Below are 23,537 nucleotides of genomic sequence, written 5' to 3'. Positions count from 1 at the left end.
GCCAGATCCAGGATTGCATACGCATAGGGAATGATACGTGGTCTCTCGGCGTGCTGTGGCCGACCTAAATTGCCGTATTGATGAACAGTAGATCATTAAATAAAGCAATGATACAAGGCGGGTCGCGGCATGTCCTTGGGGCCGCGGTCAAGTGCCTGTGCTAACGTAAGCAGAAATGTGGCTCCGAACCAAAGGATAATTCTATTCTTTGGGGCGAAGACATGGGCGATTTTATGCATAAGGACAATAATTTAAGATAACAATTTTATAAGATGACACAAATATGCCCCACCGATATGGGAAAATAAAACCTGGTTGATGTAATTTTAGGGTAGGTTTAAGTATATAACTTGTTTTAAATAAAGTACTATAAATATATTTTATCGAATCGTAAGCTAGAAATAAGAGGGTAAATAAATATAATTAGTTTCCTTTTTATATAAGTTTGACATTGCATAGAAAATAAATGTAGGTATAAAAAATTATTTTAAATAAAAGGACTTAGGATCGAAATTTTAATGCAAAAAACAAATAGTCATGTGTCAGTGTGGATATTATTGAGGTCTTTTTCAGTATCATTCCGGATCAGTGGACCCCTTTCCCTTTGGCGCATGTATACCCTGCCGTAGCTGGTCCAGCAAAAGGCAAACTTATTAGAGGCGGCAAAGGCTCTTCCAAGGTGGTAAAGCCTTTTTATCTTAGGTGAGAGGTACTCAGAGATGTGCACAGTTTTGGAAGTCCCAACTAAACCAAGATTAGTAGTTAAAAATTTAGATTTAGGTTTGTCTTTATTGAATGATTTAACCGCATTAATTACATCATTTTTAACTACAACGCTATTCAGATCAACCACAATATGTTTGTGTGCGCCTGCCTTAGATTTTGTTCTATATACATCCGCATCCGATGTCCGCTGAGTTTAAGGAAACATTGAGAGACTTACCTGCGCTTCTGACGAGGTCCACCAGTTGGGTCTTGGTTTCACCTTCCGACTGGGGGACTCCTCGTATTTCAATCGAGGCAAGTTTTTGGTTACGTTCTAAGGTATCTAATTTATTTTCTAAAGACTGGATGTATTCTCGATCTTTTTTCGTTCCATTTCCAATAAAGAGATTCTCTGGGTCATGTCTTCAAACTTACTGGACAAAAACTCCATCGAGAATCGAATGTCCGCATTTTGACTCTTAATTTCCTCCAAGGTAGACAGCATGGTATTATGCTTTATGTCCTGGTCAAGTTTCCAAGACCTGAACATATCAGCGAAGAGTTCTTTTAAGTCTTGTGAATCATCCCTAGGGCGCTTGATGGCGCGTTGGGTAAATTATCACATAAGGACCTTGCAGAGGATGTATGATAGGCATGGGCCTCTGTCAGCGTAGCTGTTATGTTCGGAAGTGATCCCGATGCTGGGGTTTGAGTAGGGGTACGCTTAAGCATTGCGCAAGATGCAGACAGAAAAGCCAATACGAAAATCTTTATATAGGTACTGACCTATGTTATGTTTTATATTATGCAGGTGTGTCAGTCTACCAATCGTCAATCAATCGGTTATTCTATTCAAATACCAATTACACAAAAAAAGGTGAAAGAAAATTCTAAAATACACTTACCAAACAATTTAGTGTGATTAACTATTACAAACAGATAGTGTCCAGAACTTTAGGCATACGCGAGTTGAGCGTTAGAAGGTATCTTCTCATTAAATACAACAAAACAACAAAATAGCTACGAAATAATATTGTAAACATAAGATTTAAGATCGCTAAAATGCACTACCGCAGTACCAGATGTCATTCACAGCTGATGGCATAGACAAAATGCCAACTGTCAGACGGATGCTGACACACCGGCAAAGTAGTGATTATGATTATGTTCTTCTTGACACCGAGCGGCGGCGGCGGCGGCGGCGGCGGCGCAGACAAAGACAGAAGTCACTGACAATTTTAAGTCTATCTCTGTCCCACTTGCGATTATGAGCTTCTGCGAGCGATGCTGATGCAATCTGCTATCTCTTCGGAACCTCAGTGCGCGCGCTTTCGATGTGTCTAGCAATCAGCACCGATGTGTGTAGTAAACAGGTTGGCAGGGGTAGGGCAGATCGGAAAACGCAGCGTGTGCGAGAAGGACGAGGTCTATCCGCTACGTCACAACGCGCCGAAGTAATTGTCAGTGTGAGCGGCAAATTCCGCAGTGGTGGCTTCGTAGGTGGTAGTTGTTTATGAATGGGATGCGAATGCGCCTGCCAGGGCGAATATTGCGTCTTACTCACTAGAAATTCTTGTCTCACTCACGCTCTGGCCCGTCAAGATCAACTGCAACTGGCTTCTGTAGTCCTGGTACTTCGCTTGGAATATTGATTCGAAGATTCAATTTAATTTTTTGAAATAAATTAAATAATACGGAAAAAAATACAAAAGGTCAGAGACACGTCTAACTCGAAACGAGGTCCGGGGGGAAAGGGGAGAAAGGAGGGACTTTGCCGCCAAATTGCAAAAATAATGACAATTGAATTCAATTTTTACTCATTATTATTGCTAAAGAATTCCATTTTTGAAAGCCGAATTCATTTTTTTATTATTTAAATAACAAATGGCCAGTTCTAAAAACTTTCTGTGTTGCCCTCGTAACTTATTTGCCCAGTTTGGCAACCAGTAGTTAGTATTTAGCTTGCTCGCTGGCCTTCTGAGGTGCTACCGCTGCTTCAAATTGAATGAACCACAATGCTGGCTAATCGGTCCAAAACTCAGGAATGCGCGACGACACTGATATTAACACGATTTCCGGTTTCTCTTAGTCCGGCATTTTAAATAGTTCTTACTTTTTAACTGTCCGCGAAGAGTGAACTGAAAGGTAGAAAACTCTACCGTGCCTGCTCCAAACCACGTTAAGATGAGTCGAATCGCCCTATGAAACCGTATTATTTCACTAAAAAGTCACTTTAATGCACACGGGTGTCACCACTGTAAGAATGATAGAGTGTGTATGTTTATGTGTTACTGTCTATTTATCAGATGGATTTAGGTTCCAGTAAAAGGTGAGTTTATTAAAAAACAACTGATCCTATATTTTAATTATTTAATATTTTATTTTTAATACTTTTTATTAGTATTATACAACAACTAATACTACAAATCATTAAGTTAATGATATAATAAAAGGAATACCTGCACCTGCCTGCCTTGTGGATAAATTTCTTTTATTACACAAACAAAATGGACACACAGCGAAATTTACAACTGGAGCAAGTCCAACAGACGCAGAGGCAACTGGAATCTTCATTAGCTTGTCGCATGGCAGATTTTGAGAAGAGGCTTATTGCAGCACCATCAGCAGATATAGGTCAGTTGCAACGGGAGTTCCGGGACTTCAAGGAGTGTGTTTTTTTTTTGGCCTCTGGCAACACTGGAGCTCACTTGTCAATTTTATAGCTCCGTAATAAATAAAATAAAATAATGTTTAAAAGCACTATAACTAGCTATAATTTAGATGTTAATTAAGAAAACATAATACTAAATGTGATTTAGTGTTTTTTCGTCAAAAAGTATATAGTTTTTGTATTGGTAATTTGTGGTGAAAGTTGTAGTCAAGAAGTTGCCGGTTTATAACGTAAACAAAGGTTAGTTCGCCTGTTTTTGTAGTTAATCCTATTGTTTATCGTAGTGTACACCATCAGGTATACTTTATTGACTCTTCTGTTGCCACACACCCAGACGGTAGTCATAATTAATATTAATTAGGTAGGTAGATCTTCCAAGGTTAGGTAAGTTGGTTTATAAACTTAGCAAGCACTTTTAAATCAAAAGCTATATTCGTTCTGTTCCCTATATTGCATATAAGTCCCATACTTGTTAAATATGTCTACCTCAAGCCGTGCTGTCACTGTTCGTCAAGTTGAACTCAAGCTGAAGACAGCACTTCTCAACCTCAAAACGGAGAGAGAAGAAAAAGAAAGATTACTCTTGGAAAGGGAACAGAACAAACAGGAATTTCAATCTTTACTTGATCGAAACACCAAACTAAATTCAAGTTTAACAGAATGTAGATTACAAAGTGATGACTTAGTTGAGCAGTTAAACCAGCTTAAGTTACAGTTAGGATATTTCCAGCAATGCAGTGACACCTATGAAGATGTCCTTAGACATAGAGAGTTAGGAGAGGCACGAAGACGAATAGAGAATAATGAACAATCACGGCAGTCCTTAGAGGTCAATAATATGTTTGACCAGATAATTACAGTTACCTCCGCTCCTCTCTTAGACTCTAGTACGGTGATTGATCTCACAAGTGAGACCTCACTATGTGAAATAAGAAAACAACCTACAACTATTCGGTTTAGTCACAACAAATGCAGAAAACTGAGAAAATTAAATAAAATTATTAAAAAAAAATAAAATTCAAATGAATATTAACAAGAAAAAGTCTCATATAATAAAATCTGGGATCAAAATGTATACTAATATGTGTACTTGTTTAGATTTAACCGAGTGTAAATTGCTGGAAAGTCAGGAGTTATACAGTGTCGACACCGAGACCTTAAAGGAACAAATCTCACAACTTGAGGAAAATGTATCCAATCTTTTGGAAAAAAATACTGAATCTCTCAGACAAATCTCCGATCATGTCATGGCTACTGAATTATTAATTAAAGATGCGAATTACATTGAGGAAATGATTAAATCCGCAGGAGACTTATGTACCTGTGGAATATTTAATGAGTCAAGCAAAAGTAGTACTGTAGTTCCCTCTCCATGTCTTGGGGACTTGTCTAATAGAGTCCTGGAGAGTGTCGGTGTTGATACGTGTAGCCCCCAGAACACTGTTATTTTTTCAGACAGCATAGGACGCAACATGGGTAAACTATTTAGTGAAAATTTAACAAACATAATAAATTATTGTCTACCCAATTCGAACTTCTCACAAATTATTAAAAGTATAAAAAACACACAATTGAGCAACACATCCACAATTGTTATAATGGTTGGAAATAGTTTAAATATTAGTAAACAAGACCTTATTCAGGGTCTAGGTACTCTGAATAATTTAAATGTATGTAAAATTATTTTTTGTGCTTTTCCTTATATAAGTTGCCAGACGCCAAAGAGAAATCAATTTATTCATATAATGAACAATATGGTTCATAATATGTCATGTCGTCATGACAAGTTCGTATTTTTTGATATGAATCTATTCATAAAAATTGTTTTTTGACGAAAGATAATGTGCTACTTTGTTAGCAAACAATATAAAAGAACGGACGGATTTACATTGGGGTGAACTACATTCTTTACATAATCGGACAAAATCTACAGAATCATCAATTTTTTGTAATGATGATTCTGTGGATGCAACATGTGGTTTAAACTAAACCACGGGACAACAGGAAGGACAAATGAATTTAAAATTGTACACCAAAATATACAGGGCCTTCCTGGCAAAGAACTTATTATTGATTTATTTAATAAAAAAATGGATGTAAATATGATATGTTTGACTGAGCATTGGATCCTGGAGGGGGAGCTGATGCCCAGTCTTAACAATTTTAATGCGGTCAGCTGCTTCAGGAGAGGGTCTGCAATCAGACGCGGTTCTGTAATATATGTTAAAAATGGTCATCGCTGTAAGGAGCGTCATGACATAGTCAGACTTTCTCTTGAGCGCTCTATTGAGGTATCTTGTGCTGAGCTTGAGGAACACATTGTTATTTGTATTTATAGTCCACCCAACAGTAGTATTATGGATTTCCTGAATGTAATGGAGGAAGTTCTAAGAGTAGCTACAAAAAGTAATAAGAAAGTAATTGTTTGCGGTGATTTTAACATTGACCTATTAGTTAGCTCCACAGTGACAACACAGTTTCTTAACCTATTTAAATGTTTTAACTTAGATAATGCCTTCTTGGAACCAACCCGCTTCACTGCCACATCTGCTAAATGTATTGATAATGTTTTTAGTGAACAAAAACCAAATAATAAAAAAGTATTTAGTAAATTGCCCTCTGATCACTGCGGTCAATTAGTTACCTTTTCCACTAAACATAGTACATGTGATAGATCAATTATGTGCAGACCTATCACAGCCCATAAAATCAATAAATTTATAAGTTCTTTAGAAAAAAAGATTTCTTTAGAACTTTCACGGGCAGCGATCCTAATACATACATACATACATAAAATCACGCCTCTTTCCCGGAGGGGTAGGCAGAGACTACCTCTTTCCACTTGCCACGATCTCTGCATACTTCTTTCGCTTCGTCCACATTCATAACTCTCTTCATACAAGCTCGGCGGTTTCGGGTACTTTTGACCTGACCCTTTACCAGGACGTCCTTAATTTGATCAAGATACGTTCGTCTAGGTCTTCCCACTCCGACCTTTCCCTCCACACTCTCCTTGTATATCTGCTTAGTCAACCTGCTTTCATTCATCCTCTCCACATGACCGAACCATCTTAACATACCCTTTTCTATTCCTGTAACTACATCTTCTTTCACATCACAACATTCCCTTATCACGCTGTTCCTTATCCTGTCACTCAATTTCACACCCATCATACTCCTTAACGCTCTCATTTCCACTGCATTTATTCTGCTTTCATGCTTCTTTTGCCATACCCAACTTTCACTCCCATACATTAATGTCGGGACCAACACGCCCCTGTGCACAGCCAGTCGAGCCTTTTTGGATAGTTTCTGACTGCTCATAAAGGCATGCAAAGCTCCATTCACCATGTTCCCCGCGTTCACTCTCCTTTCAATATCACTATCATACTTGCCATCTGATGTAAACTTTGATCCTAGATATACAAACTCTTTCACTTGCTCCACTTTTTCTCCTCCAATCAAAATATTACATGCTGTCATTTCTTTCTCCATTTCAAAAACCAGTGTTTTAGTTTTACTTACGTTCACTTTCATTCCTTTCTCTTTTAAAGCTTCATGCATACAGTTTACCATCTCCTGTAACTCCTCCGCTGATGACGCCAGTATAACCTGATCGTCGGCATAGAGCAGACATTTGACGAGTAACTCATTCATCCTTAATCCACTTTTAGACTCTTTCAAATCTGTCAAACAGCTATCCATAAATAGGTTGAACAGCCACGGTGACGCAACACATCCTTGCCTAACGCCTTTCTCAATCTTAAACCACTCAGTGTGCGCTCCGTTTATCCTGACACAAGCACTCGAATCCTCATATAAGGATTTCAGTGCTCGTATTAAGAGACTGCTCACCCCATGCATAGAAAGTGCTGACCACAATTCATTCCTCTCAACTCTGTCATAGGCCTTTTCCAGATCTACGAATGTGCAATAGACTTTTTGACTCTTGGCCAAAAACTTTTCGGCTATGCACCGCAAGGAAAAGACCTGATCAGTACATCCCATTCCCTTTCGAAATCCCGCTTGAGCATCCCATATTTTGTCATCAGTTTCATTCCTGACTCTATTAATCAATACCTTAGCATACAATTTGCCGACGACGCTAAGCAGGCTTATACCACGATAATTTTTGCAGTCCAGCTGTGACCGTTTTCCTTTGTAAAGTGGCACGATAACAGCCTTACACCAATCTTTTGGTACTCGGCCGCTTCTCCAACACAAATTGAAAAGGCAGTACAACTGACTAGCTACTACGCCTTTTCCTGCTTTAAGCATCTCGACCGACACTCTATCACACCCAGCAGCCTTTCCCGCTTTCATACTCTTAAGTGCTTCCACAATTTCGAACATTTCAATTTCGCCTTCCATCTCATTCTCTTTTTCTTCGCTATAGCAGAAATCTTTCTTATTTCCTTCCTTTTTTTCAAATAAACTTTCAAAATAGTCCTTCCATATCTTTAGTACACATTCTTCTCCTTTCACAACGCTACCATCCTGGCATCTGATCCTAGTCAGCTCTCTGGTTATAGTATTTCCTCGGGCTGACCTTACGGATTTCCAGAATACTTTCAGATTTGACTGAAAGTCTTCTGATAGCCTTTTATCAAAATCCTCTTTATACTCTTCTTTCTTTCTAATCACAGCTTTCTTAACCAAATCTTTCATTTTCTTATATTCCTTACGTGCTTCATTCACATCTTCATCTATAACCTCTTGCATTCTTAAGTTAGCTTTTGCTGCTAACAAATCCAGCCATGCTTTCTTCTTTAATCGCACAAGCATCGCCTAATGGTCATTATAATAAGTTATTTACTACCATTTCAGACGCGTACTCTAAAACATTTATACAAAAGAAACGGAAATGCAATAATAACTTTAAATTCAATGAATGAGCTACTGTTGGCATCTACAAAAGTAGAAAGACTTTGTACGATTTATATGCCCAAAAACAGTATCGATTTGAAAGCGGCTTCGAAGACCATGTTAGGAATTATTCAAAAAAGTATGTCTACATGCTAAATCTTTGTTCATTAAAAACAAAATAAGTAATGCTTCTAACAAAACAAAGGAAACCTGGAGTGTTATAAACAAGGAAACTGGTAGATGTAATTTTAAAGAAAATTTTAATGAAATTAAATTTGATAATAGGAAAATTACCTCTACAACAGAAATAGTAAATTTATTTGAACATTTTTTTACAAATATACCGTTGGAATTAACTTCTAATATTGACTCATGCCCTAATGAAGCTGAAATACTACTTAAAAATAATGTCAGCACTTGTAATTCTAAATTGAAATTCTTAGATATTGAACCTACTGCCATTATTAATACCTTTAAAGAACTTAATCTGAAAAAGTCTGAGGATTGTTGGGGTATGTCGGCTGTTGTGATATGTCATATTATAAATATTATAGCTGGGGACTTAGCATATATATTCAATAATTGTGTTGATCAAGGGATATTTCCAAATTTAATGAAGTATAGTAAACTAATTCCATTATTCAAGAAAGGTGAAAAATCAGATCCTGGTAATTATTTATAGACCAATCTCAATTTTACCAATTTTGAGCAAGGTGTTCGAGAGAATCATGCTTAATCAAATGCAGCGTTACTTTAAGTCTAATAAATTATTTCATAGTCAGCAATACGGCTTTACTGTGGGGAAATATACAACAGATGCAGGTGTGGCTCTTGTCACTCATATTCTCAATGCATGGGAAGACTCACAGGATGCCATCGGAGTGTTTTGCGATCTGACCAAAGCATTTGATTGCGTAGATCATAGAACTCTTCTGCTCAAGCTCGCTCATTACGGGTTCGACACTGCTACCGTTGAACTAATTTAATCATATCTTAGTGATAGATTACAGACGGTAGATTTAAATAATACAAAATCGAAAGGAGCGACGCTAAAAATTGGGGTACCACAAGGTTCCATTTTGGGACCTTTTCTCTTTCTGGTATATATCAACGACCTGCCTTGCATGATTGAGAAACAGACTGGCATCGTGTTGTTTGCAGATGATACGTCACTAATTTTTAAAATGAACCGCCGTAGCGAAATATGTGATGATGTGAATAGCACTTTAGCCGCCATTTCTAACTGGTTTACAATCAACAACTTACTGTTTAATGCAAATAAGACCCAATGCATTAAGTTTACACTTCCCAATGTGCGGCAGGCAAATGTAGATATTAGTATAAGTAATAAAATATTAGATTTTGTTGATAGTACTACTTTCTTAGGAATAACATTAGATTCAAATTTGAAATGGAATGCTCACATTTTAAAACTTTCTAAAAGGCTTAGTTCTGCAGCCTACGCTATTCGTCGTATTAGGCATTTGACAGATGTGGCAACTGCTAAGTTAGTATATTTTAGTTATTTTCATAGTTTAATGTCTTATGGTCTACTGCTTTGGGGAGCAGCAGCAGACATACAAACTATTTTCATTCTACAAAAAGGGCAATTCGAGCCATCTACGGCTTAAAACAAAGAGATTCACTTAGAGATTGTTTCAAACCCCTTAATATTTTAACATTGCCCTCACAATACATTTTTGATAACATTATGCATGTTAGGAAAAACTTAGACGCTTTCAAAAAAGTAGGTGAATGTACTAGTACTGCGGAACAATTACAAGTTGTCGATCCCAGCGCATCGGCTGGCTAAGGTAGGGAAATTATTTCTGATTAATTGTATAAGATTTTATAATAAATTACCAAAAAGTGTTCTTGAAATGAATGATAGAAAATTCAAAAAGTACATTAAAGATGAGCTTTGTAGGAAAGCCTATTACAGCACGGATGATTATATTAATGATAAACATGTGTGGCCCGAGCTTAACATAATGGCCTCTTAAATGCTTGTGCATTTTTGACATGGTGATGACATAATTTGTACAGTGTGTACATATTTTATTTTATCTTTATTTATTTGACGAAATATCGAATTCGTATTGAAATAACTAGTTCTACATTCATTCATGTTTTTTAATGTAGACAATGTGTATTCGTCCATGATTTAGATTTAAGAGATCTATATTTGTACATTGACGTCCGATGAAAATGCTGCAGTGTAGTTTGTTCCGCCGCTTCTTCTATACATGCGCTTTGGAAGCGGTAGTAGTTATAATTAGATTTAAGTGATGTGACGTCAATAAGTGATACCTTGTATCCAATTTTGAAAATAAATTATTCTATTCTATTCAGTGTTTATTCCATTTTTCAAAATTTGCAACAGCAAATAAAGGATTTAGGCTGCAGAGTGGACTCCTTGGAGATGAGAGGCTGACGGAAAGTGCTGGTGCTAAATGGTGTCACAGAAGTTCCCAATGAAAATATCAAGGTAATAGTGAGTGATCTTCTTGCTGATAAATTTAAGTTAACAGATTCAAGCGCACAAATAAAGATCTGTCACCGTATTGGAACTAAAAGGCCAGACCGAGCTCGTCCAATATTAGTGAGTCTCTGCTCTCTGAAGATCAAATCTGATATATGGAACCCAAAAAACAGCATAAAAAGGTACTAAAATTAGTATTGCCGAATTTCTCACACACACAAGGCAAAGCGTGTTCTTAGCGGCTCGACGACATTTCGGTATGAAGCACTGTTGGACTCTCGATGGAGTTATCAATATTAAGATCACAACTAGTGAGCGTGCTAAGATCACAACCGAAGGTGAGCTAAATGCTTTAATCAAGCGATTTCCAGGAGAGGAGATATGCAGTGATCAGGGCTCGTCGACGGCAGTAGGAATATGACCCGACGGCAGACACAGGCGGTCAAATCTAAGTTGCCACCACCTCCGCATACAAACTGAGTCTGTTGGCCTCTTTTCACTTCCATCTCCCTGTGTATGTATTCACGCGGTGCTTATTAATTCTGTATTTCGATGATGGTTGGTCCACTATATTTTATTAAATTGCGAGTGGGTAAATTCCTAGTTTTCTCTTAGTTACTGATAACTGATGTAGGTAGTTTTGTTTCTGTTTTTTTTTTGATCTGACATCCGTCGTTTTCCTGTCTTAATGACAGGCGTCAGTTGTCAAATGTCAATTTTCTTTTTAAAGTAACCGTCATACACTTTGGAATAGAATAGAATAGACATACATACATACATACATATCATCACGTCTATATCCCTTACGGGGTAGACAGAGCCAACAGTCTTGAAAAGACTGAAAGGCCACGTTCAGCTATTTGGCTTAATGATAGAATTGAGATTCAAATAGTGACAGGTTGCTAGCCTGTCGCCTAAAAAAGAATCCCAAGTTTGTAAGCCTATCCCTTAGTCGCCTTTTACGACATCCATGGGAAAGAGATGGAGTGGTCCTATTCTTTTTTCTATTGGTGCCGGGAACCACACGGCAATATAATAGAATAGAATAGAATAGAATAGAATAGAATAGAATAGAATAGAATAGAATAGAATAGAATAGAATAGAATAGAATAGAATAGAATAGAATAGAATAGAATAGAATAGAATAGAATAGAATAGAATAGAATAGAATAGAATAGAATAGAATAGAATAGAATAGAATAGAATAGAATAGAATAGAATAGAATAGAATAGAATAGAATAGAATAGAATAGAATAGAATAGAATAGAATAGAATAGAATAGAATAGAATAGAATAGAATAGAATAGAATAGAATAGAATAGAATACAATACAATACAATACAATACAATACAATACAATACAATACAATACAATACAATACAATACAATACAATACAATACAATACAATACAATACAATACAATACAATACAATACAATACAATACAATACAATACAATACAATACAATACAATACAATACAATACAATACAATACAATACAATACAATACAATACAATACAATACAATACAATACAATACAATACAATACAATACAATACAATACAATACAATACAATACAATACAATACAATACAATACAATACAATACAATACAATACAATACAATACAATACAATACAATACAATACAATACAATACAATACAATACAATACAATACAATACAATACAATACAATACAATACAATACAATACAATACAATACAATACAATACAATACAATACAATACAATACAATACAATACAATACAATACAATACAATACAATACAATACAATACAATACAATACAATACAATACAATACAATACAATACAATACAATACAATACAATACAATACAATACAATACAATACAATACAATACAATACAATACAATACAATACAATACAATACAATACAATACAATACAATACAATACAATACAATACAATACAATACAATACAATACAATACAATACAATACAATACAATACAATACAATACAATACAATACAATACAAAACAAAACAAAACAAAACAAAACAAAACAAAACAAAACAAAACAAAACAAAACAAAACAAAACAAAACAAAACAAAACAAAACAAAACAAAACAAAACAAAACAAAACAAAACAAAACAAAACAAAACAAAACAATACAATACAATAGATTTATTTTCAAAATTGGATACAAGGTATCACTTATTGACGTCACATAACTTAAATCTAATTATAACTACTACCGCTTCCAAAGCGCATGTGTAGAAGAAGCGGCGGAACAAACTACACTGCAGCATTTTCATAGGACGTCAATTTACAAATATAGATCTCTTAAATCTAAATCGTGGACGAATGCACATTGTCTACATTAAAAAACATGTATGAATGTAGAACTGATTATGTCAATAAAAATATTTCGTCAAATAAAATAAATATAAAATAAAATATGTACATACTGTACAAATTATGTCAAGATCATGTCAAAAATACACAAGCATTTAAGAGGCCATTATGTCCAGCTCGGGCCACACATGTTTATCATTAATATAATCATCCGTGCTGTAATAGGCTTTCCTACAAAGCTCAACTTTAATATATTGTTTGAATTTTCTATCATTCATTTCAAGAACACTTTTTGGTAATTTATTATAAAATGTGTTAATTTATTATGAATGAATCCAATCGTTATAAAGCCCGCCATACACTCGAGACTTGTCTTTTGGTGTGTACATAATGTTTTTTGTTTCATGTTTGAGTTTCTTTATTTTTCTTTATCTGCTTGAACCAATTTATCATAGACCTTATAATAAAATTTGTATTAGTTATCAGGTCCGGCCGGCAGGTTGTGCAGGAATAGACTTAAAACTCCACCCTACATACATAATATATTAATATTAATATTTTTATACTTTTATTATTTATTATTTTTAAATTATCCCATTTATCTATATACAATGCAGCAATGTGATAATATTTTTTATCCGAAACCTTCTGCTCTGCTGAGGGATCTGGTGACTCAAGTTTTGTTTCCTGTGATTCAACAATGACCTTGGGGGCTTTTGTTAATAATACATTCCACAATTTTCCATATAATTTTAATGTGTGTCATATCAATGCACAAAGCATTCCTGCGCATTACACAGACTTCATTGAAACGTTTTCTTCTGTGCACCTTGGCGCAATTCTTGTGTCCGAAACCTGGTTGAAACCAAATTTACCTTCGACTAGCTATTCGCTACCTGGCTTTATCTTAATACGAAACGATCGTGTCGGATCCCGGGGAGGCGGCGTTGCCATATTTTTAAGAAGTGATATACATTACCGTGTGCTCGCTATATCACCTTCTGAATACACCGCCAGCAGCGAATATATATTTCTTGAGGTCTCGTTTAAGGGAGTCGGAGCCGCTTTGGGAGTATTCTATTGCCCCTCTTCAAATATTAATTATTTCAGTGCCTTTGAATCTCTCCTTGAGTCGGTTGCTCCAGATTACACACACCATCTGATCCTAGGAGATTTCAATACGTGTCTGATGAAGGATGACTCCAGGGCCAAAAAGCTGCGGGGTATTGTCAAGTCGGTCAATTTCTCAATCTTACCATCCAGTTCAACACACTTCACAGAACATGGTCCCTCTCTGCTTGACTTGATCATTACCTCTTCAGCTGGCCTTGTTGCCAATCATGGTCAAGCGCCCGCTCCTGAATTCTCTCATCACGATCTTATTTACGTTTCCTATAAAATTAAAGTTCCAAGACCAAAACCAACCATAATGAAACTCCGTTGCCTTTCCAAAATAAATAATGATGCTCTTACATGTGATGCAGCTAGGTTTTGTCGGCTAATACAGTGGATGTAAAATTTTTTAGTTTTAATAATGAAGTGTTAACACTGTACGATAAAAATGCTCCCGTACGTGCCATCAAAATAAAGCGCCCTCCTGCACCATGGATCACGGAGGCGGTACGTATCGCCATGAGAAAACGTGTTTTTAGAAAGTTTAAACGGGATTGTACTAACGAAAATTGGTGCTTATATAAGGCTGCAAGGAATCTCTGCAATAGATTTTGTAGAAATGCAAAACGCCAATATTTCTCCGACAGCATAGAAAATGTTTCTCCAGCTAATATGTGGAAATTTCTTAACTCTCAGGGTATAGGTAAAGTACAGAAATCATGTTCAAAATTCCCTTTCACTTTGAATGAGCTTAACAATCATTTTTCCTCAGTTCCTCTTTTAGATGAAAATATAAAATTAGCTTCGATCTCTTCTAATCTTGCTTCGCCTTCTTCCGACGGTAGGCCATTTGAATTCTCAGCTGTCACTGAAGACGACGTATACAAAATCATTCATTCCATCTCCTCTAATGCCGTTGGTCCAGATCAAATAAGTCGTGTGATGTTAATTCCAATCCTCTTTTATGTCCTTCCTATCATCACCCATATTATTAATAACAGTTTCTCAGAAAATCGCTTTCCTCTTTCATGGCTCATGGCCTATGCACGTCCTCTCCCAAAAATCCCAGATCCTACTCATCTGAATGACATACGTCCTATCTCCATACTTCGAAAGTTCTAGAAGCATCTGCCTTTAACCAGTTATCAAAACATCTACTTGATAACCACCTTTTAAACAAATATCAATCTGGTTTTAGGCCGGCGCATAGTACCACTACTGCACTTTTTCGAGTTACAGAAGACACTAGAACGGGCATGGAACATAAACAAGTCACAATTTTAGTATTAATAGACTTTAGTAACGCATTTAATACAGTTGACATTGATATCCTTGTAGCCACCCTTTCCCGTTGCAGCGTCTCTTCTTCAGTGATTTCTTGGTTCTCCAGTTATCTTCATGGACGCCGGCAACAGGTTTGTAACGGTACGGACGGACGGACAACTTACATTGGGGTTCACACGTTGTTGCAACCAGTCGGAAAGTTTACAGTGTTCTGCATTATCTGTGTAAGGTATTAAACGTAAATACACGATTTTATATTGTACTTACACTGGAGGTAGTATGAAATATATTCAGTTAGACTCCAACCCGCGTTTCATTACTTAGCACTGGCGACGAGGTTGCTTATTATTTCGAATTAAATAAAAATTCTAAGCGTATTTCGGGTTAAATCGATTTAATTATATCTCTGGTGTAAATTTTTTTAAATTATCAAAAAAAAATACCATGCCGATCGGTAAAATCGAACCTTTCGATCTAACATCTAAACAATGGCCGGCTTATGTAAGACGTGTTGATCAATTCATTCTGTTTAACGAAATCAAACCGGAATTAAAAGTGTCGATATTAATAACGGTAGTAGGCGAGGCGACATATAGCTTAATGTGTGATTTGTGTACGCCGGCCAACCCGGAAGATAAGACCTATACAGAACTCGTGGAGCTGGTCAAAGTTCATCTCGAGCCGCAACGGTCAGAATTAGCCGAAAGACATATCTTTCGTCAGAGGAGACAGCGAGTAGGGGAATCTCTGACCGAGTACCTCCAGGCACTCCAACATCTCGCCGTCATTTGTAACTTCGGCAACCGACTCGAGGAGGACCTCAGAGACCAGTTCGTGTCGGGTCTAGCGAGCGAGCTACTGAGATCTCGGATTTTTGCCGAGAGAACGATAGATTATAAGAAAGCGGTGGAGCTATCTCTGGCTCTGGAAGCGGCAGACCGCCACGCCGAGACGAGCGGCGTGGACGGACAGCACGCGGCCGGGAGCACGGGCGGAGGAGCGGCCGGCGAGGGGCTGCCGCTACGCTAATTACAATAGGGGATATTCATGTTTTTTTTTTTTGTCATAAATCAATATTTTACTTCATTGTAATGTAGAAAAAAATATAATTAAGCTTCAAAAAAGTCTAGATATTTTTCAAAATGAAATTTAAAACTTTGAATTTATTTGAGCAGTTCAACCGCCGTCATTTTGCGCGCGCTTTGCGTGACGTCACGCGGCACTCTCAGTGTTTATTTACTGTGAACTTTTCAGTTACTTCGTACTTATTTACAGTATTGATAACTTTAAAATCATGGAAGAAGCCAAAAAGGCATCTTATAAGTACTGTATAGTACCAAAGTGCACAAATACTACTCGAAAAACACCAGACAAATTGTTTTTTCGTATTCCAGACGATGCGAATATACGAAAACTGTGGTGTAAGGTGATGAGAAGGGATAATGTATCTCCTAAATCGCGTTTATATTGTTGTGAAGATCATTTTAACGTAAGTATACTTTACTTAGGTACAGCATAGTGTGAATTAGTAAAGTACGTTTTGCATTAGCAATTAAACATCAATAAAGTCAAAGTTATTATACTTGAGTGAACTTTAATAATATAACATGTACTGTACTTATATTATTATCTTGTAGACGTAAAAATATAAGTTTCAGAGCAATGACAACTGGATATGTATAGGTTATGTTTTGGTGTATTATAAGTGAACTGATGTATGCATTTATTAATAAAAATCCATGTTATGGGCTAAAATATTTTATGTTACATAATAATTACCTTGCAGCTTTCACTCCTCTGATCTCTGCGCTCGTAAAATCGGGATTTGATGCAAAATATGATGTCATCATAAATGCATCTATTTTCGGTAGATTGTCCGATTGTGCTTTGAGAAAACCAGCTTCAGTCATCGTTCTACATTTACTACTAATCTAAACTAAACTCCACTAATATCAGCACAAGAAAACAGCTTTAAATATTTATTTTTCTCACTACACAATAGGAGCTTCGATACCGATAAATTCAATGTTGTGCCGCATGACGTCACATTTTGTTCGACCAATGGTGGCGCGTTTTGCTATCTTGAGTTTCGCGCCGTTATTTTGCACTTTTTGGATAATAATTTAGGGGTTTAAATAATAAGTAAATGAAAAAAAAACCTTTCGATTATAATATGACGGTAATAAGTATTCGAGAAAAAAATACTTTAGGCCATTTAAAATTTTATGCATATCCCCCTATTGTGATAACTGAAATAAGCGGGGCCATTTACGTGTGATGTGCGGTAAAGTCGGTGATTGTGTAGCGGTTAATAGTGAGTCGCGGCAAAATTATGTGCACGAGTGTTCGGAAGAGGATGATTTCTTCAATTTGGTGGTATCGTCGTATCGAGGTAACGATCCTTATTTTGTTAAAATCCGAGTGAATTCTGAGATTTTGCAGTTCGAAATAGACACGGGTAGTCGTATATCAGCAATAAATAATAATGATTTTGAGTTATTGTTTAGGAACAGTAAAATGCATTCGGATAATTTGATATTACGAAGCTATTCTGGCTCAAAAATTGAACCTCTCGGATACATCCAGGTTAACATTAAATTCAAAGACGTCACAGCAAACAATGTCCGTCTGTATGTGATTGAAAAGGGTGGGCCGCCCCTACTCGGTCGTGATGGGTTAAAGGCATTAAAAATCACACAAATTACCGTCAATAAATTAATTGAAGAGGACCAATTAGTGAGCCAGTTATGTAGAGAATTTCCTGAAGTTTTTTCTGTTAAATTAGGTACATGTAAAAAAACATTACGACTACAGCTCACAGACTACGCCGGTGTGTACTACCGAGCGCGGCCCGTGCCGCTAGCGCTGCGCGAGCGCATCGAGCGCGAACTCGAACGTTTACAACGCGACAGCTCCATATACAGAGTGGAACACTCGGACTTCGGGACTCCTATTGTACCCGTGATCAAAAGTAACGGTGAAATTAGGATATGCGGGGACTATAAAATAACGATCAACCCCAAGCTGATACGCGATCATTACCCACTCCCGCGCATAGAGGAGTTGTTGGCCAATTTGAGTAATGCGGATGAATTTACAAAAATTGACTTACAACATGCGTACGAACAGGTTTTATTAGATCCCACGTCACAAAAATTTACGACGATCACAACACACGTCGGAACGTTCGCATACCGCAGAACACCGTATGGCTTGTCGTGTGTACCGGAACAGTTTCAAAAACTAATGGAGGAGACGTTACGCGGTATTCCAGGCACGGTCGTATTTTTAGACGACGTTTATATCACCGGGGTAGACATAGCCTCACACATGCGTAATCTGCGAGCTGTACTCGACCGACTCCGTCAAATGGGTCTCACTATTAAATTGGAGAAATGTAGTTTTTTACAGAAAAGTGTGAAGTATCTGGGCTTTATTATTGATAAGAATGGGCTTCGCCCCGACCCGGAGAGACTAGACGCGATTGCTAAAATACCTGTCCCCACGGATGTCACTCAGTTGAAAAGCTTTCTCGGGTTACTTAATTACTACGGTAAATTTATACCAAACCTAAGTTCAATACTGAACCCCTTACATAATCTTTAAAAAAAAGACAATCAGTGGGATTGGAACCCAAGTTGCGCTATAGCTTTTGATAATGCAAAGAAATCTTTGCTGAGCGACAAAGTGTTAGCCCATTATGAGGAGGGGCGGCCTCTCGTGTTGTCGGTGGACAGTAGCGCGCACGGTGTAGGCGCCGTCCTGGCGCACCGCTACCCGGACGGCAGCGAGCGTCCCGTCAGCTGTGCCTCGCGTACACTAAACCAAGCTGAACGTAACTACAGTCAACTTGATAAAAAAGAGTTAGCTATTTACTATGGCATTTTGAAACATGATCAGTTTTTATATGGAAGGCATTTCACACTGCGTTCTGATCATAAGCCTCTCACGTACATTTTTGGTGATAAAAGAGGTATCCCTTAGACCGCGGCTAGTCGGCTACAGCGATGGGCGGCGCGGCTAGCAGGCTATGATTTTAAAATAGAATTTGTTAGATCAGCGGATAATGGTCCGGCTGATACATTATCACGGTTGCCACTATCACATGAGCGACCGCTTGTTCCTCATATTGATTATTTACATTTTGTTGAAGAGACGTTGCCTATTGATTTTATAGATGTCGCTAAAGAGACTCAAAAAGACACTCTGCTTTGTAAAGTGTTAGGTTACTTGATGTTTGGTTGGCCGTCATCGCCTACTTGTGACGAAGAGAAAGTATTCTTTGCTAGAAAGCAAGACTTGTTTGCTGACCGCGGTTGTATTATTTATAAATATAGGGTAGTAATCCCATTTAAGTTACGACCTCAAGTTTTAAAAGAAGTTCATAGTGGTCATCTAGGTATAAATAAAATGAAAAATATCGCTAGGAATTATGTTTATTGGCCAAACATTGACAAAGACATAGAAGAAATGTGTCGTGCATGCGAGGCGTGCCGGTCCGTACGTGACGCGCCGGCGCGAGCGCCGCTCCACCCGTGGGAGTACCCGCTGCACCCTTGGCAAAGACTACATGTAGACTTTTTCGATTGCGCTGGTAAACGGTTTTTGATTTTGGTTGACGCACATTCAAAGTGGATAGAGACCATTGCTATGGCGGGTACTTCGGCGAGTGCGACGATAACGGTTTTAAGATCTATTTTCGCTAGATTTGGCATACCATCACAATTAGTATCCGATAACGGCCCGCAATTTTTTTTACCGAATTTAAGCAATATTGTGAAACAAATAAAATAAGACATTCCACATCTACACCATACAGGCCCCAGGGTAACGGCGAGGCAGAGAATGCTGTCAAAACGGTAAAAAAGGTTTTAAAACGTGCATTGTTCGAAAAAGAAGACATGTTTGCTGCCCTTTATAAATTTTTATTTCAATATCGCAATTGCGAACACGCGACGACTGGTGTCTCGCCCGCGGTCGCGCTGCTCGGGCGCCGGCTGCGGGGCCGGCTGGACGCGCTGCGGCCCGGCGGCGCGACGCGCGGGCGCACTTTGGCCAAACAGGCGGCTGCCGCGCCCGGCCGGCGTTCACGTTTCTCGCTGGGTGATGATGTACTCGCACGAGACTATTCCAAAACGGGGCATAAATGGACTAAAGGGTGCATCTCTGAAGTTACCGGGCCTATCTCTTGCAAAGTAAAAGTTGGGGAATCCACCGAATGGCGTAGACACCACAATCAAATCGTTCCGCTTACTACGAAAAATCGATACTCTCTCTCTCGTGCCAGTACGTCAAAGGATGAGACCCAGGGGTCTGATGGTAAGGATGTGCAGCCCGAGTTTGTGTCGGGGGGAACGGTATGTGTGAGGGCCCGGTTGGGGTCGAACCGGAGGTTTTAATTAATTCCGAAGATGAATTCAAAGATGCGATAGAAGCTACGGGAGTGCGATCCGAGTCGAGGCCCTCCCAATTGCCGGATGTCTCAGATCGAGCCATGAGAGCTTACAGAAGGGCGATGAATAAAGATGTTAACAATAAATAATGTGAACTTTAATAACTGAACAATATTCTTATTTAAACTATCATGTTCTTGTATTTACTTTTATAAATAGATATTATAGTTTTGGTGGTGGGATGTGTAAGGTATTAAACGTAAATACACGATTTTAATATTGTACACTGGAGGTAGTATGAAATATATTCAGTTAGACTCCAACCCGCGTTTCATTACTTAGCAATCTGCAACGCTTAAAACATTTTCTTCCAACAAAGACGAAGATTATGCTTGCCCAAGCACTTCTTCTTCCTATAATTGATTATGCTGATGTGTGTTATCTGGATTTAACTGAAGAGCATCTCAACAAATTAGAACGTCTTCTAAACAATTGTATCAGGTTTATATTCTGCCTTCGGAAGTACGATCATATTTCTGAATACCGTTCTCAGCTAAAATGGCTCCCCATCCGTAACCGTAAAAATCTTCACATTTTATGTCAGCTCTATACCATTCTCAATAATCAGCTTGCCCCAGACTATCTTAAAAAAGACTTCCAACTATTAAGTTCTACTCACGAAAAAATCCTACGTTCTTCTTAGGTTAACTCTTGCTATCCCTTTTCACCGTACAGGTATTGCCTCCAATTCTTTCGCCGTTATGGCTGTTAGGCTCTGGAATTCACTTCCTGAGTCCATCAGGACATCCCCAAGTCGTTCTAGTTTCAAATCGCGGGTATACGGTTTTTTCTTGAGTCGCGAGGGTATTTAATCGCCTTTTCATTCATTTCGGTAATCGCTGCATCTAATTATTTATGTATATTGTTAATCAATTGTAGTTTTTATATATGTATATTATAATTATTTTATTTTATATTTTGTGTAATAAATATATTTATTTAGTTTAACCCCACATGAAGTTCTCTGTAAGACCCAATGGTTGACTGGTAGATAATGCTTCTAGCATTAACTCCGCCAATTGTGCTATACATTTGTATCTTGTGCAATGAAGTTTAAATAAATAAATATATAAAACGACTTAGATGCAGTTCACGAATGTCCGATTATATTGTTCGATAATTGACACAAAATACGGTTACACGAAACTTTAGATTAAATGAAATAATGTGCGGACAGAAGTACACTAGTGCGAATGGAGGCAGGCGGAGGGCGACTGGCGTCCGTTCGCGCTACAAGAATTTGCTGACATGAAACTAACACTGTATAACATATAATGTATAACAGTCCGCCTATTGTACTTTACAAATTGTAATTGTTACAATAAAGAATAAATAAATAAATAAATGTATGTGTGTACCCCTTCAAAAATATAACATCACAGAACAACAGGAATAGTACAAGGGAAGCTATAAGAATCCGTGATAATTATTGTCATTACTTTAACAATGATGGTGCTGTACCTTGGCAAGACAGTGCCATTTTTTAATGAAAAAAAGTTTCACATTTATAATATTATGCACTTGACTGTACTGAAGAGAGTTTGGACTTGTAAAAATTAGCAGTACCGGAACCAGTGCTCATTGAATCTTTTATCTTTTTCCTTTCCGCATTATACTGCGTTCTTAAGTTTTTTATTTTGTTTGTAATTTCCTTAGGTCCCAAACCGTCAACTCCAAATTCATGTGCAATTGCCACAAGTGCAGCACTACGTGCATCTCGATTCTTGTAATTCACATTTTCAGTGTCCCACAAACACTCATGACTGTGATAAATCTCAATAAACTTTATTAAGTCAGAAGAACCAAATTTTAACAATTTTTGACTCATATTTTTTAATAAATAGACTCTTTACAAAACCTTCCAACACTTGAATGAAAAATTTGATGACGCAAATACGTGCAATACTTGAAACAACCCACCAATGAATGGTACACGCACATAAAACTCTGTTTAGACAAGTCAAAACTTGAAAGCAAGTGGACTAAAAATGGTCTTTCTTGCACTTAAAATTCCTCCTCCACTGGAACTCCATAATTAAGTCTGCGAAATCTTTACAATTCGTATAATTACTACTGCGGAAAAATTTTTTCGCCACTCTCCACTGCGACTCAATTTGTTGAGTGTGGACGCAATCGGGTGCAATAAATGGATTGTCGGGCTCTGAATGGTTTGCTTTTTTATGAATATAACCATATTCATCCAGACAATCGTACGCCTTCCAAAAATCTGTATGGATAGTGGTGCCCGGCTCAACATATTTCTGGATGAGGGGCACCAACACCTCTGCGGGACGACACTTCCAATCTCAAATCCACAGACCCATCCTCAATAAGGCCAAGCACCCAATGGCCCTCTAAATGACGTCCTTTATTATACTTTCTTTTGCCAAATTTGGACTCGTCAATTTGCACTATTTTGCCTCGCCCTCCAATTTTTCCGCGAACTTCTTGTGTTTTTCTATAAAGTAAATTACTACCACCTCCCTACAGTAATTACACCAGTCACAAATTGTTGTTTCCGATAATTTCCTTTCTGTTTCATATTTGTATGGGTCCTCATGTAGTGCTTGTGCATATGACCACTTATGAGCAAATGCATATATGAGATAAAAAACA

The 23,537-nt window shown here is 37.5% G+C and overlaps 2 protein-coding genes across 2 annotated transcripts; both read left to right on the top strand.

The window, feature by feature from the left end:
* Positions 1-15,912: 15,912 nt before the first annotated feature.
* On the top strand, positions 15,913-16,497 carry LOC132904062 (uncharacterized). Its single transcript, XM_060953993.1, has one exon. It carries the CDS (start codon positions 15,913-15,915, stop codon positions 16,495-16,497), a length of 585 nt encoding a protein of 194 aa, XP_060809976.1.
* Positions 16,498-17,641: 1,144 nt separating this feature from the next.
* LOC132904061 (uncharacterized protein K02A2.6-like) lies at positions 17,642-23,279 on the top strand. Its single transcript, XM_060953992.1, has 3 exons — positions 17,642-17,647; positions 18,283-19,004; positions 23,126-23,279. The coding sequence occupies exons 1-3, from the start codon at positions 17,642-17,644 to the stop codon at positions 23,277-23,279; spliced, it is 882 nt and encodes a 293-aa protein (XP_060809975.1).
* Positions 23,280-23,537: the final 258 nt, after the last annotated feature.

The sequence above is a fragment of the Amyelois transitella genome, chromosome W (assembly GCF_032362555.1).
Source record: "Amyelois transitella isolate CPQ chromosome W, ilAmyTran1.1, whole genome shotgun sequence".
In the NCBI taxonomy this organism is placed as follows: domain Eukaryota; kingdom Metazoa; phylum Arthropoda; class Insecta; order Lepidoptera; family Pyralidae; genus Amyelois; species Amyelois transitella.
The sequence above is the reverse complement of the archived record's forward strand: the minus strand, read 5'-3'. Positions and strand labels throughout refer to the sequence as shown.

Coding starts and splice junctions, on each gene's coding strand:
- LOC132904062 (XM_060953993.1), top strand. CDS start 15,913: ATGCCGATCGGTAAAATCGAACCTTTCGATCTAACATCTAAACAATGG.
- LOC132904061 (XM_060953992.1), top strand. Junction 19,005..23,125: donor CAGTTGAAAAGCTTTCTCGG/GTTACTTAATTA, acceptor ATATTCATCCAG/ACAATCGTACGCCTTCCAAA.